The following is a 16,319-nucleotide window of genomic DNA, read 5'->3' as shown; positions in this document are numbered from 1 at the left end:
CTGGAGGGTGACTTGGATTAAATTTGCTTCCATTTCTTAAATTAAAAACAAAAAACTATGGCCTGGCCGGTGTGGTTCAGTGGTTGAGCATCAACCCATGTACCAAGAGGTCGCTGATTTGATTCCTAGTCAGGGCACATGTCCAGGTTGTGGGCCCTATCCCCAGTGATGGGCATGCAGAAGGCAGCCAATAGATGTTCTCTCTCATCCATGTTTCTGTCTCTCCCTCTCCCTTCCTCTCTCTCTAAAACCAATAAAGAAAAAAGAAAAAAAAAAAAACTGTGGTTACCTTGGCATTTTATTGCCCTATATAAACCTTCAACAGATATGTGCTGAATATTCTTTTTAAGCTTATCTAAAATTTTTGATTGCCTCATAATTTCCTGCCTCATAATTTCCTTTCTTCATCAGTGTCTTTCTCCCCATTGTTCTTGACTCTTTAAAACCAGCATTGAGGCCTTGGCCCAGTGGCTCGGATGGTTAGAGAGTAGTCCCGTATACCAAAATGATTGCAGGTTTAATTCTCAGTTGGGGCATGTAGGAGAGGCAACTAATTGATGTTTCTGTCTCTCCCTCTCTCCCCCCTTCTCTCTTAGATTGATAAAAACATATCCTCAAGTGAGGATTGAAAAAAATGTATCACTGAGCTGCTATTGTGTGTCAGTCAGTATGTTGGATACTTTCACAGGCTCTATTTGTTAATCCTCACAATAATTCTTTCCAGTAATTCAGAATATAACTTTTATTTTCCTCAGCTTAATTTTTTAGGGAAACTAAAATGTTTATGCATAAACTTACTTACATAAGCATAAAGTTGTTTCATCTTGACTTTGTCTTTTCCTTAATGAAATCGAGGGATTGTCTGAGAAGTTTCATATTTAAAACATACCCATGTATTTTTAACAATCTAATATAAAGATACCATTTCAATGCAAAAGAAAGATTATTCTGTTAGTGATGTAACTGTTTTTAATGGGAGAGGAAGATAAAGAAGTCAATGGAAGGAGAAAGAGAAGGAAAAGTAAGCAAAAAAGAGAAGGAAGGGAAAAAAATTTACATAATTACCTCACAAAATTTTTTAAATGCACAAAATATTGAGATGAAATGTTTCTCTTATCTAATTGGAAAGAGTTAAAGGATCAAAATACCCAACATTAATGAGGGTGTTGACAAGTGAATACTCTCATATGTACATGCACATAGTAGCTGTGTAAATTAAGGCAACTTTATACTATGTATAAAAACTTAAAATATATGGCCCTGGCCAGTTTAGCTGAGCATGTAGAGCGTTGGCCCACGGACTAGAGCCTCAGGTTCGATTCCCAGTCAAGGGCACGTACCTGGGTTGCAGGTTCAATCCCTGGCCTTGCTTGGGGTGGTGCAGTAGGCAACCAATCAATGTGTCTTTCTCACATTAATGTTTCTCTCTCTCTCCCTCCCTCCCTCCCTTCCACTCTATCTAAAAATTAATGGAAAAATATCCTTGAGTGAGGATTAACCAAAAAAAATTTTTTTTAAATATCTATACCCTTTGACCCCACAGTTCACTTCAAGAAACTTATATTTAAAAAAGAAAAATGATATATGTATACATGTTTGTTATAGCATTGTTTTTAATGAAATAGAAATAATCTATCCATAGAGGATTGATTATATAAACATTGATACATGCAAACAAATACAGTGTAGTCTTTCAAGAGAATAGATAAATTGTGTTTGTGCTGACAGCATATTTTCAAGTTAGAAAAATAGGTTATAGAAGAAAATTTTTATATGATTGAGCCCATCTTAAAGAAAAATTGAATGTCTGTGTGTATGTTTTACAAAAGAGATTGGTTTCTTTACTTGATCTGTAAGTGTGATACATGTTCATTATGAACATTAAAACAACATGGAAGATAAGGAATAAAATTGGAAGTCTTTCACTCAAGTCAAAGAGGCAACTATATTTATGGTTCTGGTATAGCTTCTTTTATGACTTTTGCATTTCTTGTAAGTGATACTCATTTGCTGGGGTTGCTGTCACATGGTACCAAAGCCTAGGTGGCTTAACCAAGAGAAAAGCTACGTGTCCCACTTCTGGAAGCTGGAAGTCCCGGTCAAAGTGTTGTCAGGGTTGGCTCCTTTTGCGGGCTCTGAGGGAGGGTCTGTCCCAGGCCTCTCCCCGTGACTTGTGAAATAACTCTCTTCTTATGTCTCTTCCTATATCTTCCTGCTGTGCATATCTGTGCCCAGATTTCCCCATCCTGGAAGGCCACCATTCATGTTGGATCAGGACCACCGTGATGACCTTCCTTTAATTTGATTGCCTCTTGTAGTTCATCTGTTTTTCAGCTATCTGTTCTTATTCTTTGTCCATCTTTTCTAGAGGACCGTTGCCCAACACTGGGAAAAAAATTTAACAATCTTTATTCTACAGATTTGTTGTGCCACCTTTATCATATACTAAATCCCTGTATTAGCTTTCATTTGGCACTTTTTATTGTGTTCCAGTGCTCTCTGTCTATTCAGTGTGCCGGTTACACACTGGTTTAATTATTGAAGTTTTACACTGCGTTTTTTTGTGTGTGTTTTTTATCCTCACCTGAGGACATTTTTCTATTTTTTGTTCAGGTAGAGTAGGCGGGAGAGAGGGGAACAGAGAGAGAGAGAGAGAGAGAAACATCAATGTGAAAGGAACACATCGAGTGGCTGCCACCTACACAACCGACCAGGGCCGGGGACAAACTGCAACCGAGGTACGCGCCCCTAGCGGGAACCGAACCCGGGTCTCTCCGGACCGCAGGCCGACTCTCTAACCGCTGAGCCAAACCGGCCAGGGCTTACACTGAGTTTTAATGTCAGGTAGGGCTTGTCTCCTCTCATTGCTCTTTGTTATTGTTTTCCTGGGTGTTCTTGTTTGTTTATTTTACCATACAGGCCTTAGAATTATTTTCTCTAGTTCCAGAAAATTTTCTGGTGTTTTTTGTTTGTTTGTTAGTTTGATTTTTTTAAGGAGGTGAGGTGGTAGGGGTGTAGGGCAGAGGGAGGATTAGATTAAATTAATTATGTATCTTAGGGAGTTTTGACATCTTCATGAAAAATGTTCTTCACATCTAAGAACATATTGTGTCTTTATGTTCAGTCCAGTTTTATGTTTGTCAAGAGTCATAACATTTTAATCATATAGGTTTTATACATGTCTTTTAAGGTTATTACTACATATTTTATCTTTTGGTTATTATTGTAAATGGGATTTTTCTCTTCCAATCTGTTTTCTTGGTGGTAGTTGCTTGTACATAGAAACACTATTGTTTTCTGTATATGAATTTTTATTTCTATGATCATACTGAATTATCACATTATTTATAATAATGTTCCAGTTGATTCTTTTGAGTTTTTCCAAGAAGACATATATCTTATCTGCAAACTCAGATGGTTTTTCTTCTTCCTTTCTTATTTTTATACCTCACATTGCTTTTTCTTGTCTAATTGCTTTAGCAGATATATCTAACAATGTTAAATAACAGTGGTGGCCTCTTTTCTTTTTCTTATTTTGCCTGGCCAATCTCCTGTTTCCTCATTACATAAGATAATAGCTTTGGGCTAAAAAATATATTTTATCATTTAAAGGGAGTACCCATTGACTCCTATTTTAATAAGTCTTTTTATAGAGAATGGGTTGTATTTTATTAACTACCTTTTCAACAGAAATAGTTGACTATATTGTTTTTACTTCAATTTATTAATATAATAAACTATATTCATAGATTCCTAATTTTGAATCATTCCTAATATTAAATCATCTTTATTGTCCTAGAATAAACTCTAATTTGTCTTGATCAGTTTTTAATTAAGATATAGTTTACATATAACATTGTATTAGTTTCAGATGTGCAGCATAATGATTTGATATGTGTATATGTTGCAAAAAAAAATTACCACCTTTCTAATTAACGTTAATTGCTATACATAATTGCAGAATATTTTTGTTGTAATGAGAACTTTTATTATTTCTCTTAGCAGCTTTTACATATACAGAACAGTATTATTAACTACCGTTTCCAGGCCATACATTATATCCCCATGACTTATTTTAAAACTTGAAGTTTGCACCTTTTGACCCATTTCATCTGTTTTGCCCATTCCCTGCTCCCACCTCCAGCAATCTCAAATGCTTAGGTTTTAGTCTTTTTGAGATTCCACATATAAGTGAGATCATTTCTCTGTCTGACTTATTTCACTTTAGCATAATGCTCTTTTTTTTTTTAATGAAAAGTTTGTTCAGTATACCAAATAGGATGCAAACACTATCATGGCAAATATACAGAAATGTGCAGATTAACATAGAACAGTAATTTAGTTTAAATGAAGAGAAATTGCCCTGGCTGGTTTGGCTCATTGGTTGGCCCGTGGACCAATGCCTCACGGGTTCAATTCCAGTCAAGGGCACATGCCTTGGTTGCATTTCGGTCCCCGGCCCTAGTCAGGGTCATGTGGGAGGCAACCATTCTGTGTATCTCTCACATCAATGTTTCCCTCTCTCTCCTTCCCTCCATTTCTCCCTCTCCCTCACTCTATCTGAAGATAAGTGGAAAAATATCCTCAGGTGAGGATTTAAAAATATAAATAAATGGAAATCTCTTTAAATGTTATAACAACATATTCCCAAGAAGACTCTTTTCTTCAGTTAATTGTACATTTCAATAAAATGAAGGGTAGTGGATTAAGTGAAAGTTAGCTTGTGAATTTTTCTTAAAAATAAAACTGGAACTTTATTAATCCGTGCCAGTTAAACACTATAACTAAAATTTCCAAGTAAGTACAAAGGGAGATGAAGGGGTTAGTTACATTTTTTGCTTGAACAGTCCAGAGGAAAAAAGTTACTACAAATACAGCAGGCAAACTGTTAAGACTAAGTGATCTAGAACTGCTGAATTTTAGTCTCAGTGCTTGTCATTGTGCTAAATGCCCATCATTAGTATGGCACATTTCGGCCCATGATATAGTTAATGCCAATACAGATCCCAGTTTATGACAGATACACTTACATTACTGTTGCTTTTTTTGTTTATGTATATAATATAGTTAATGCCAATACAGATCCCAATTTATGACAGATACACTTACATTACTGTTGCTTTGTGTGTGTGTGTGTGCATATATATATAGTATATATGTGTGTGTGTGTATATGTGTGTGTGTGTGTATATATATGTGTGTATGTGTGTGTGTGTGTGTGTGTGTGTGTGTGATTGCATGCAAATTTTAGAATTATTCTATATCTGAAAAATTCTGTTGGAATTTTTAAGATTTTTTATTTATTTATTTTTTTGTGGTATGTGCCCTTAGCGGGAACCGAACCCGGGACTCTCTGGTCCGCAGGCCGACGCTCAACCACTGAGCCAAACTGGCCAGGGCTCTGTTGGAATTTTGATAGGGATTGTATTGAATCTGTAGATTGATTTGTGTATTATGGACATTAAACAATATTCTTTCAATTCATGGAAGAATATCTTTCAATTTTTGTCTTTATCAGTCTCATTGTCTTCAGTGTATAGGTCTTTTATCTTGTTTAAATTTAATTATAGGTATTATTCTTTTTGATACAATTATAAATAGGATTGTTTTCTTAATTTTTCTTTCTGATAGTTTGTTATTAGTGTATAGAAGTGGAACAAATTTCTGTATATTGATTTGTATCCTGAAACTTTACTAAATTTATTTACGAATTTGTTTTAAAAGGTTTTGGTGAAGTCTTTAGTGTTTTCTGTATATAATATCACGTCAAATGCAAATAGTGACAGCTTTACTTCTTTCCAATTTGAATGCCTTTTCATTTTCTTTTCTTACCTAATTTCTGTGGCTAGGGCTTCAATACTGTTGTAGAATAAAGTAGCAATCATGGGCATCTCTGTCTCCTTTCTGATCTTCGGTGAAAAGCTGAAAGCGTTCACCATTGAGTATGATGTTAATTAACTATGGGCTTGTTATGTGTATGGCCTATATTATGTTGAGTCATGTTCCCTCTGTACCCACTGTGTTGTGAGTTTCTATCATAAATGGATGATGAATTTTGTAGAAAAAAATGCTTTTTCTACATCTATTGAGACTATTATATGATTTTTATCCTTATTTTTTTAATGTGGTGTATCATATTGATCAATTTATAGATGTTGAACCAACCTTGTCTCCCTGGAATAAATCCCACTTAATCATGGTGTATGATCCTTTCAATGTAGTGTTGAATTTGGTTTGCTAATATTTTGTTGAGGAATTTTGCATCTGTGTTCATCAGGGATGTTGTCCTGTAACTTTCTTTTCTTGTGGCATTCTTGTTTGGTTTTAGTATCAAGGGAATGGCGGCCTTGTAAAATGAGTTTGGAAGTATTTCCCTTCTCTTCTATTTTTGGAAGAGTTTCAAAAGGATTAGTATTAATTCTTATTTAAATGTTTGGTAGAACTCACCAGTGAAGCCATCTGTTCCTGGACTTTTCTTTGTTGGGAAGTTTTTGATTACTGACTTTATCTCCTTACTACAAATTGGTCTGTTCTGATTTTCTGTTTATCTTAGATTCAATATTGGCAGGTTGTATGTTAGTAGGAAGATATCCATCTCTTTCAGGTTGTCTAGTTTGTTGGCATGTAATTGTTCACAGCAGTTTTTTATGGTCCTTGTATTTCATGTTTATATTGTCTTTTTATATTCCCTAAAATTCCCTCTGTGTCCTGGGGAAAATTTTTACTTTCTATTTAACCTTTCTATTAATCTTTATTTTTAAGAAGGGCAATCACATCTTAATTTCCAACAGAACTTTCTTTTCACTGCTTTCTTCCATTGAGTTTCAGTTTATTCTTGTTTTATAGTTTCATTGACTTTTCAGACATCTCTAGAAAATATTTATTAGAATTATTTCAAGTATCTTCTTAGTTTTCTTTGCTATCTTTCCTTCCATTGGGTGAGTTATTTTTTGTGTGGTCATCTTGGTCCTTGTTTCTTTTGCTTTTTGTCTTCCTCAAATTTTTGTATTTGAAGAATGAAAGATTAGATGGATTAAATAATACGGATATCTGGCCTAGGTTTCCCCTTGCCATGGTGTAAATGTGTCTGTTTCTCCAGAAGGCTTCTTCTGTGAACGGGAGGGTTAATTGATAGTTCTAGGCACATTAGCATGTTGTAGAACTGGCAGGCTTCCCTCGGGATGTATGTACATGGAACAGATCAAAGCCCATCCCACACACCACCCTACAAAAGCCCAGAGCTTTGATACCCATACAAAAATATCTACATGTCTGTCTATCTCTCTCTTCTCCTCTCTTTCTGCCCCTCCCCCATCTCTCTCAGTAGATTTTTCATTTTGTTTTCAAGAATAGTCTTCTACTTTTTCTCTTGGAACAGTTTATCAGATTTTCTCTGGTGTACAGGAGAACGGTGGGGAGCTGACTGGCACAGGTATTCCAGACCAGTCCTTCAGTTCATTGCTTCTCTGTCTGACTCATCCCTGCCAGTGTTTTCTGTTAGAGGCTCACCCAGCCTTCACTGTCAGGAATCTCAGCATATCACTGGTCACTCTGCTCCAATGATGTCTCATACCCACTCCCCCATTCTCTTATTCCTTTTATATTTCTTTCTTATCTTTAAAGTGGAATTTAGTGAAGAGATACACGTAGTCTGCCATCTTGAATTGTGGTACAGAATGCATTTGAGTTTATTTTAATTAATTTCTACCTGAAAATATAATTTTGAATTCTCACTGTTCTTAAATCAGTTAGTATGTGACAGGTCACTGATGCAGAAGAAAAAGAAACCATGTTGTCTCTAAGAGTCTTCACTATTACTGATTCTCAATTTTTTTTGTTTTATCCTCACCCGAGGATATTTTTCTATTTTTTGTTCAGATAGAGTGGGAAGGAGAGGAAAAGAGAGAGAAACATCGATGTGAAAGGGACACATCGAGTGGCTGCCACCCGCACGACCAACCAGGGCCAGGGACAAACTCCAACCGAAGTACGTGCCCCTAGTGGGAACCGAACTCGTGTCTCTCAGGAGCCCAGGCCGATGCTCTAACCGCTGAGTCACTGGCCAGGGCTGAGTCTCTCTTTTGCACAGTACAGTAAAACCTCTACAGAACGGACTAATTTTGGCATGGAGGTGCCCATTGAAAAGCTGAAAGTCCGTTATATAATAAAGTAGGTTTTCCAAGTGCACGTTAAAATTTTGACTAATTAGTTTACCTGTTTTTACTTTAGACACATTTGTATAATTAAAATTAAGTATGTATGAAAAGTTTAATTACACAGGGAAGTTTTCTATATGTATTACTGTAATTTTTTAATTTATACTGAATAAGTGTGTAAATGCATGCATTCACCAGTCACTGCGAGGCACAGATGGACACCGCGGGGGTGTGGCTTAGCGCATGTGGGAACATCAGTGGGCATGTTACACTGCTGCAGAAAGTCACGCCACACAACAGGACCCGTTACCTTGTGCAGTGCTGTATGACCGTGTGCTGATCATTCGCCAAACACTGTTTATGAACACTGACTCTTGGATTTAAATATGTAGACTATATTGTAGATATTCAGTATTTATTTATGTCAGCAAAATTACTAGTGTTTTTCCAACATATGGCCTCTTTGCTAAAATTTGTTTAATAACAGTGAATTAATATCAAAAAATAACTTGTCAATTTAATTATAAGCAGATCTTGGTTAAAATAATTCTCTTTTTTTTTTAGAGAGAATGTGGAAGGGAGGAAGGGAAGGGAGAAAGAGAGAGAGACACACTGATTGGTTGCCTCCCACATGTGCCCGAACAGCCTGGGGATTGAACCTGCAACCCAGGAATGAGCCCTTGACTGGGAACCGAACCTGAGCAACCCTTCAGTGTGTGCTCTGACACACTCAAACCACTGATCCACACTGGCCAGGGCAACATTTTAAAATTAACAGGGTGTTAATTTTCACATATGACATAAGGACTGTAAATTTTGTCTGCTAAATCCAAAGTCCATTAAATCATCCACAAAATTGAGGGTTTACTGTACTTATGTCTATGTTTGCATGCTCTCTCCTCCCGTAATAAAAGAGTAGCACGTATGCCTTCTGCTCTTTGTCATTGCATTACACTAATACTTTGTGCATCGTGAGTAATCTTTTAGTATTGCAAGGCCTCCACTGCTAGACAGGGTGCGAGGTCCTGGAGATAACAAAGTGAAATCAGGTATGGTTCTTGTCCTTCTAGACTCACGGGAGCTCACTTCTAGGAGGGTACAAAGGTAAGTAGTCATGATACAGCACAATATAATCGATACCATAATGTACAAAGAACTATTCTCGTGTTACATAATGAAGCAAATAGGTACTAAGCTAACAAAAGGATCCTCAGCACCTGTGCTTTATTTTGTATCCCATACATCAGTGCGATTTAAGCTAATTTGACGTTTCAAGAAATAAATAAACTTTCCTCCCCTACAGTTTTGACACATGATGAACTCTAGCACTGGCTTTTATGGGAAAGAAGATAAAAATATGACAAGAAATCTGCCACCTGCTGGGAAAGTGTGGAACTACTGCTAAAAGTTTTGGAAGTTTCATGAAAGATCAGTGACATATTCTCCCCTTTAAAAAATATTATTTAAAAATATATGTACTTAATGTATTGAATAAATTTAAATTATATAAGAAATGACCACTGAGTATTTAAAATAGATTATTCCTTTTTTGCTGATTGCTTAAATACTGTTTTCACCACAGTGACATTTTGCCAGGTAACCCAGTAAAAAACATTTGACCACTGGGGATTTACCAAACCATCTGCATCTTTGTGTATTACTGTGCTATGTGCCATATTTTCTTATTCACAAAATGCATTTAAAATTAGAAAAGTGTTTTCTTCTGAGAAAAGGACTCATGGTTATCTCTGAATAATAAAACAAAATTAAGTTCATTTATACTTTATCTGTTGTTATAAAATGGAAGGTAGTGTTGCACTATAATATTATTTTATCTTAAATCGTATGATGTTTTAATATGCTCTATTTGCATTTAATATTTCTAATTTGTATTTCATAAAATGATACTTGTGGGCTTATGGGATATGTACATCTTTTTTTTAAAAAAAGGAACTGGCTACTTTTATAGAAGCTAAGAATGTAAACTTTGTTTTCCTGCTGTGTATTAATAATAGAATAGGAATAGTCAGTGTTCAAGAACTATCCAACTATTCTAGAATCATAGGATTTGGGGACGGGAACAGATCTCAATAGTATTAGGACCCCATCCCCTGAAGAGGCTAAGGTAATAAGGCAGAGGTGAGTGTGGAAAACCATGATTGTTTAAAAAGGCTCCCCAGCCCTGGCCAGTTTGGCTCAGCGGTTGAGCGTCGGCCTGCGGACCAGAGAAAGAAAAAGGCTCCCCAGATGATTCTGTTGCTGAGTGGTTTGGGGAACATCCAGTAGAGTTTAGCCTCCAGGCAGTGTGCCAGCCCCTGGCCCCTAACAAGGCTCTGTCAGGTGGAGCCTCAGGCCATCCTGAACCCTGCAGAGTGTAGAGAACTGTCTGCCTCTAGAGACAGGCTGGCCCACCATTGCACAGCTCCGTAAGGACGTTCCCAGTGAGCCAGAAGCTGTCGACTGGCAGACTGACTCTAGTACCTCCCTATTGGACAGCACAGCCCAAAGGACTTGCAGAGAAGTGTTCCCAGGAGCTTCTTTTAAGAGCGAAGGAGACTGCTCCCTCTCCTGGTCACCCTCCCTCTGTTACTTTGATAAAATGGAGTGCCCGGGGTTGCAGACTACCCTGACGGAACTAGATTATTCCTGTGGTTTCCAGGGATCCTGAGGGATGCTACCAAAGGCTGCAGTGGTAACTTGGCCTGAGGTGACCCACTCCACCATGCTCTCTGGCTGACTCTTTGGAGTCAGGTGTAACATCTGGGCTTGATGAGAGGTAAGAGACTCTGTGAGCTCATGGCTTAGTGTTTAGGGCAGAAGCCCCAAATGACTGCAAGATGGTACTTGCTTTCCTGTATTGTCAGCCTGTTTCCATTTCTGTAGGAATCCTGCGGAAAGCAGGATCAACTAGGCAAAGCCCCTGGTTCCTATGCTTATTACTATCATGTCCAATTTGCTAGATTCTGGATTTCCGAGAAGCTAAAATTTCAGAATGGTCTTGATGAATCCCTTTTCACTGTCTTGTGATTTGGATGGCTCAATTTACATGTCTCTTTTCCACATGGTTGATGCCTTATATCTGAAGATCTAGATTTATAAATACTTATAGGGGACTTCCTGTTTTCTAGCAGCCATTATGCCTGTTGCAGGTATTTTCATTGTCTTCAGACTAAGGTCAGTTGCTCATATATTGCAAAGATATGATTAAGAATTTGCAACGTTTTAGCATTCTGGAAAAGTTCTATATAAGCACTGTAGCTGTCCTTTAGTTTTACGATATGCAGATTTTAGAATTGAGAAGAAAGCTTGTTTTTGGTTGTTAGAAATTTGATTGAGATAGGTAGCAGTGTGCCCCCCACCATCCCTTTGAAGACTTTAACAGAAATATACAAATTACAGCATAAAAGGGAGTCTTCAAACAAAGCCAATTTAAGTATTAGATTCTTAGTTGTATTGAGATGGAAGAACTATCCACTGGAAAGCCTGCTGTCCCAGGACCTCTGGGAGTGAAGATTGTAGCCATTTCTGCATCTGGTGTTCTGACCTCCTTCAGTTCCCACAGGAGCCCTGTCACCCCAGTCGGTCACCGATTATTTGTACCACAGAGTGGGAAAATAGACTTCTCCAAAAGACTAAAAATTAATTAAAAGCAAAAAAGTACTGATTTTGACCATAAATATTTTTATTAAATGTGAAAATACAAGGGCATAAAAATAGTACCCATATGTGTAGACATGTCTGAGACCCATTTCAATTAATTTTCAGTTTTTTTAATTAAAACACTAAATCGAGATGGATTAAGTTACTTCGTTTTCTCATTCAAAGCCAACTATATAGCCTTACAGTAGGAGAAATATTTTCACTTCCAAACATCTCTAGTTTACATTCTCCGTGCTCTGCTTTCCACTGCAGGTGAGAGGTTCAACCACAGATGATTCAACAAGACCTGTTAACTATACACAAGGCCACTCAGTGGCTAATTTTACTCTTAAATCACTCAGCAAATGAGATCCATAAAAAAATTATCCCCACCTATTAACATTATTTGCGATTACAGAATAAACTCTGCTACTTTAAAAGGAATGATCTGATTTAGAATAAGGATATAATGTGTTGACAAATTAGCATTAGACTTCTCCCTTTACCAGTATGGAAAATTCATCACGTTGGACCAACCTGAATCTCCAGGTTATACTACTGATGGCACTCAGCACTCTGCAAAGCCGGCACAGTGCCCTGAGCCTGTAGGGCCGTCGGCTCCAACAAAACCCTGACTGAGGAACCATTGCTTTGAACTTAATCACTTTTAACTTGAGCATCTCATGCATTGTTTTCATGGTAAATCTCACACACAACTTTTGACCAATTTCACACCTTTCAAAGGCGAATCTTTCATTTTCCACCATGAACAGAAAATGCTGCCAATTTCAAACTGTGATTCTATTAGCTTTTTTCCTACTTGGTTATCAGTGTTTTTCTTTTACAAAATTTGTGGGTAGCTTATATTCCATTATCACAGTCCCAAAAAGTTGTTTCCATGCTGATGTTTAAAATAAACTTTTAATATTTACTAAAAAAAAATTTAAAAATTAGTAGTATGTTATATCCAATTCATATCAGTAAACTACTGAAGTGGTTTTCATTTATCCATGGTAAGAAAGCACAAACTTTCAGGAGTGGGCAATAAATTAATTTATTCTCTCTTTTTAGAACTCTTTCACATTTATAGGCCGGTGTGTTTAATACTTGCTGCTGTGGAAAAGATCCACAATGTACTACTAAATACTTCCCTTACGGAGCTCACCGAGAAGGCAGGCGTTTAGGAAGGGACTACAATACAGGCAAGGGGACGTGCCCCTCTGAATTCACTTTTCCAGAAAGGTTACCGAAGAGACTAGAGGTGGTCAGTGAAAATAGCCCCGAACCAGTCGAATGTTTTGGGTCACCTGTGCATTGCACAGTGCTCTCCACCAGGCCGGAAGGAGCCTGCCTGTCCCTCACACACCCACTTATTTCTCAGTCACGGAAGGAAACGTGGAGTGACCGTCCTTCTGTCCAGGTGCATGCCAGAAGATTGCTGATGCCCATCAAGGCTGGAATTTAAAGGTCATTGTTTTCTTCATTAATCACCAAAATAACAAATTCCAAAGAATTTCTCTCTCTGGCACTCATAGCTTTTACTCTGTCTCCACTGAAAACAGGCAAGTAACTGCACATTTGTTGACTAAATCCATGGTAAGACTTTATAAACAGGAATCAGTTTTTACAAGTGGAGAAAAAATAATAATACGAACAACCCTCTGGGCAGCACTGGCAGGCAGCGAGGCAGCCGTGTCCCGGACGCTCCCACGTGGCCCTCGCCCTCCTGACTCCCTCTGGCTCCTTGTTGCAACTTTTCATCCTCGCCTCCGAATGGAAGGGCAAGTGAAAGTAGGCAGAGGCTACTGCTAGATTTCAAAGAGGTCACAGTGATCATATGCAAAAGAACCAGACTGAAAAAAAAATTGATATAACTAATGAAGTAATGAGATTACTGATTAAATGAAAATGAATTTCCTTTGGAAATTAATTTCACACTACCTTGAATTTTGAGACAGTAAAACAAAATGAAAGCTGCAAGCTGTTCACTAGTTTTCAAATGCACTGTTAAGTTTATTGGTAAGTAGACTTCTAAATAGATTCAAAAAGCGCTTCTGTGTTTTACGCAACTCAACTCTGTGATTTTGTCTCCCAGCTTAAAAATATTTTTCCACATATGTTTCAGAATGACTACAGAAGAAAATGATTTGTGCTTGGCTGCTGAGGACATTACTGGTCAGGATGCCTCCTAGAACTAAGATTAAGATGCTTGATTTCATTTAAAAAAAAAAAACAATATATTTGACTCGTATTGCTTCAAATACTTCAACATGCTTTGAGGCAAACAGAAAAACCTTTCCAGAATAAAGATACTAATTCTTATCTAAAGTAATTCTCTTAGATTTTAAATGCAGTATCAATAGTTCCATAAATATTTAATGTTCTTGATTAAAGTAACATTTCTTAGGGAAAAAATGACCAATTCTTAAAAAGGTACGAAGAAGGAATTCAAGAGATGCCGTCTCGATAGTGGAAATGCAGCCAGAGCTGACTAGATTTGTAAACCTGTATTTTTCTCAGGCAGGAGAACATAGAGGCATAGAGGCCTGATTAAGGGGCAGCCCGGCGTTTAACGCCCACTTGAAACAGGCGCCACGTGGGAGTTGCTGCAGTCTAGGAGGGTCGGTCAGGAGGTAAGAGAAGCTGCCCCACTGGAGGGATTAAAAGGGAAAGAGGACATTTGTTTGTGTTAACTGAGCAACTATATTTCTAAGACAATCCTGTTATAGGAAACTGTTCAACTCACAATTTCAGCCTGCACTTCAGCAAAATTAATTTAAATAAAACCACTGCTATATTACCTGAACTCATTTTATACATAACTTTGTTAACTTGTTGTGTTTCATAGTAAACAAAAGGGCCTATAGCTTTTACAATTATTCTATTTCAGTGGTTTTTAGTACTGTCTTGCAGGTACTGAACAGCAACAGAAATACAAAATATATGCTTAACATTAATCCAAAGTCCAAACCTGGCCACATCGACCACCATTTGGTAGCAGGTTCTCTGAAACAGGAGCCCTACACCCCTTCAGTGACAGCCACGTTCACGCTGGTAGGGAGATGGAAATGCATGTGGATTAAAGGAGGCTCTGTCATTTTAACAAATATGTGCAAGTGCAAAATCTAAGCAAAATTGTCCCTAAGAACATACAGCTCAAAATGTTAATATTCTCTTTAAGAATACTGAAATATAACCCACACTCATGAAGATTGCACACAGCTCCTTCTGTACACACAGGCAGGCACTATGCAAGGCTGCGAAGAACAGTGTCCGCGTGCCCCAGCACAGGACCCGGAACGCGTGCGCCTGCCCAGGTGCGCCTGCCGCAGCCCCGCCCCACACTCCTCGCCTCCCTGCCCTAAGACCCATCCAGCTCAAGTCTAAAATGGAGAACAGATTTTTTCTTATTAAAACAACTCTTTGGTCATGGACAAACTAAAAGATTTGAAATTTTTTTCTTTAGGATCCTGGAACAAGGTTTGTTTTTAATCTTTAAAAAAATTAAGGAAGAGGAAAAAGCCAGCGGGTTTAATTGAAGTGGAATTTAAATCGAAAAGGTCCGCCCGAACTGAAGGGATTGAACCCTTGCCACGAGTTCCAGCTTCTGTGGAAAGGGCTGCCACCACCTCCTTGTTGGCTCTCCGCATCCAGGGGGTCTTCTCCGTCGTCGAACTTCTTCCTCATTTCTGTAACAAACCAGCAAAGTAAGACCAGGTGTAGACTACGGTGCGGGGAGGACTGGGGGCCGCATCAGACCAGGTGTGCCTGACGCTCAACTCTAAGCTCTCATTTTCCCACCTAGATCAGAGGCCTGGTCTCAGAAAAGACTAGAGGAACACCAGTCACAGAAAAGGGGATGAGAGCCAGCGTTGAAAATGGTATCACAGACATATAGGCCCCCTAAATCTTCTCTCCTCACAGGAAGCCACCCAAGGATAATGCTTCTCTGAAAACACAAGAAACTGCAGAGAAAGTTGGGACCCCTAATCCCCACAGTGAAGGCAGCCAGGCACAACCGTTCTCAGCCCACCGGCTTCCGCGGGCCTCACTATTAATCCGAACAGAACCGAGTTCTTCAGAGCTGTGGGGAGTGGGGCCACCTCTGCCGCGCCTCTCAGTCCTGAGAGACCCCGCACAGCCAGAGACCAATTCCGCACCAGGAGGAAGAGACGCTGCAGGTGGCAGAGGAGCAGCTATCATCCTCAGAGATCAGAAAAGGATGGTTCAGCCGTCAAGTAAGAACGGGGGCGAAGAAACAGGCACCGAGAACAGAATGCAGCGCTGTGCTTGATGCACATGCCTCTGCCCGCCGGCCCCAGCTCCCTCGGCTGCAGGCCCCCGCCCGGGCACTGCACAAGCCAGGACGCAACCGGTCACGGGCTGTGTAGACCCTCATCTTGAACACGAGCACAAACAGCGTGTACCCTGCTGCACTCACTAAGTACACTTCTGTCCCTCTTGCTGGATTATAAATTACTTAACAACAAAAAAGAGTTTCACTTCAGTTGCACTGTATAAGTG

General features: G+C 38.6%; 2 protein-coding genes across 6 annotated transcripts in view; one reads left to right on the top strand and one right to left on the bottom strand.

The window, feature by feature from the left end:
• Positions 1 to 9,532, top strand: part of UGGT2 (UDP-glucose glycoprotein glucosyltransferase 2) — a 200,708-nt gene extending 191,176 nt beyond the window's left edge. The window contains exon 39 of the mRNA XM_036250132.1: positions 9,460 to 9,532. Within this exon, the coding sequence (XP_036106025.1) occupies positions 9,460 to 9,482 (23 nt within the window). The 3' untranslated portion in view covers positions 9,483 to 9,532. The remainder of the gene's footprint in view (positions 1 to 9,459) is intronic.
• Positions 9,533 to 11,829: 2,297 nt separating this feature from the next.
• Positions 11,830 to 16,319, bottom strand: part of DNAJC3 (DnaJ heat shock protein family (Hsp40) member C3) — a 77,982-nt gene continuing 73,492 nt past the window's right edge. For 4 of the 5 annotated variants that reach the window (XM_036249917.1, XM_036249916.1, XM_036249920.1 and 1 more), the window contains one exon: positions 11,830 to 15,484. In XM_036249917.1, coding sequence (XP_036105810.1) covers positions 15,327 to 15,484 — 158 coding nt within the window. In that variant the 3' untranslated portion in view covers positions 11,830 to 15,326. The remainder of the gene's footprint in view (positions 15,485 to 16,319) is intronic. The other variant, XM_036249915.1, reaches the window with a different exon arrangement.

Source organism: Molossus molossus, unplaced genomic scaffold (genome assembly GCF_014108415.1).
Source record: "Molossus molossus isolate mMolMol1 unplaced genomic scaffold, mMolMol1.p scaffold_m16_p_9, whole genome shotgun sequence".
Lineage (NCBI taxonomy): Eukaryota > Metazoa > Chordata > Mammalia > Chiroptera > Molossidae > Molossus > Molossus molossus.
The sequence above is the reverse complement of the archived record's forward strand: the minus strand, read 5'-3'. Positions and strand labels throughout refer to the sequence as shown.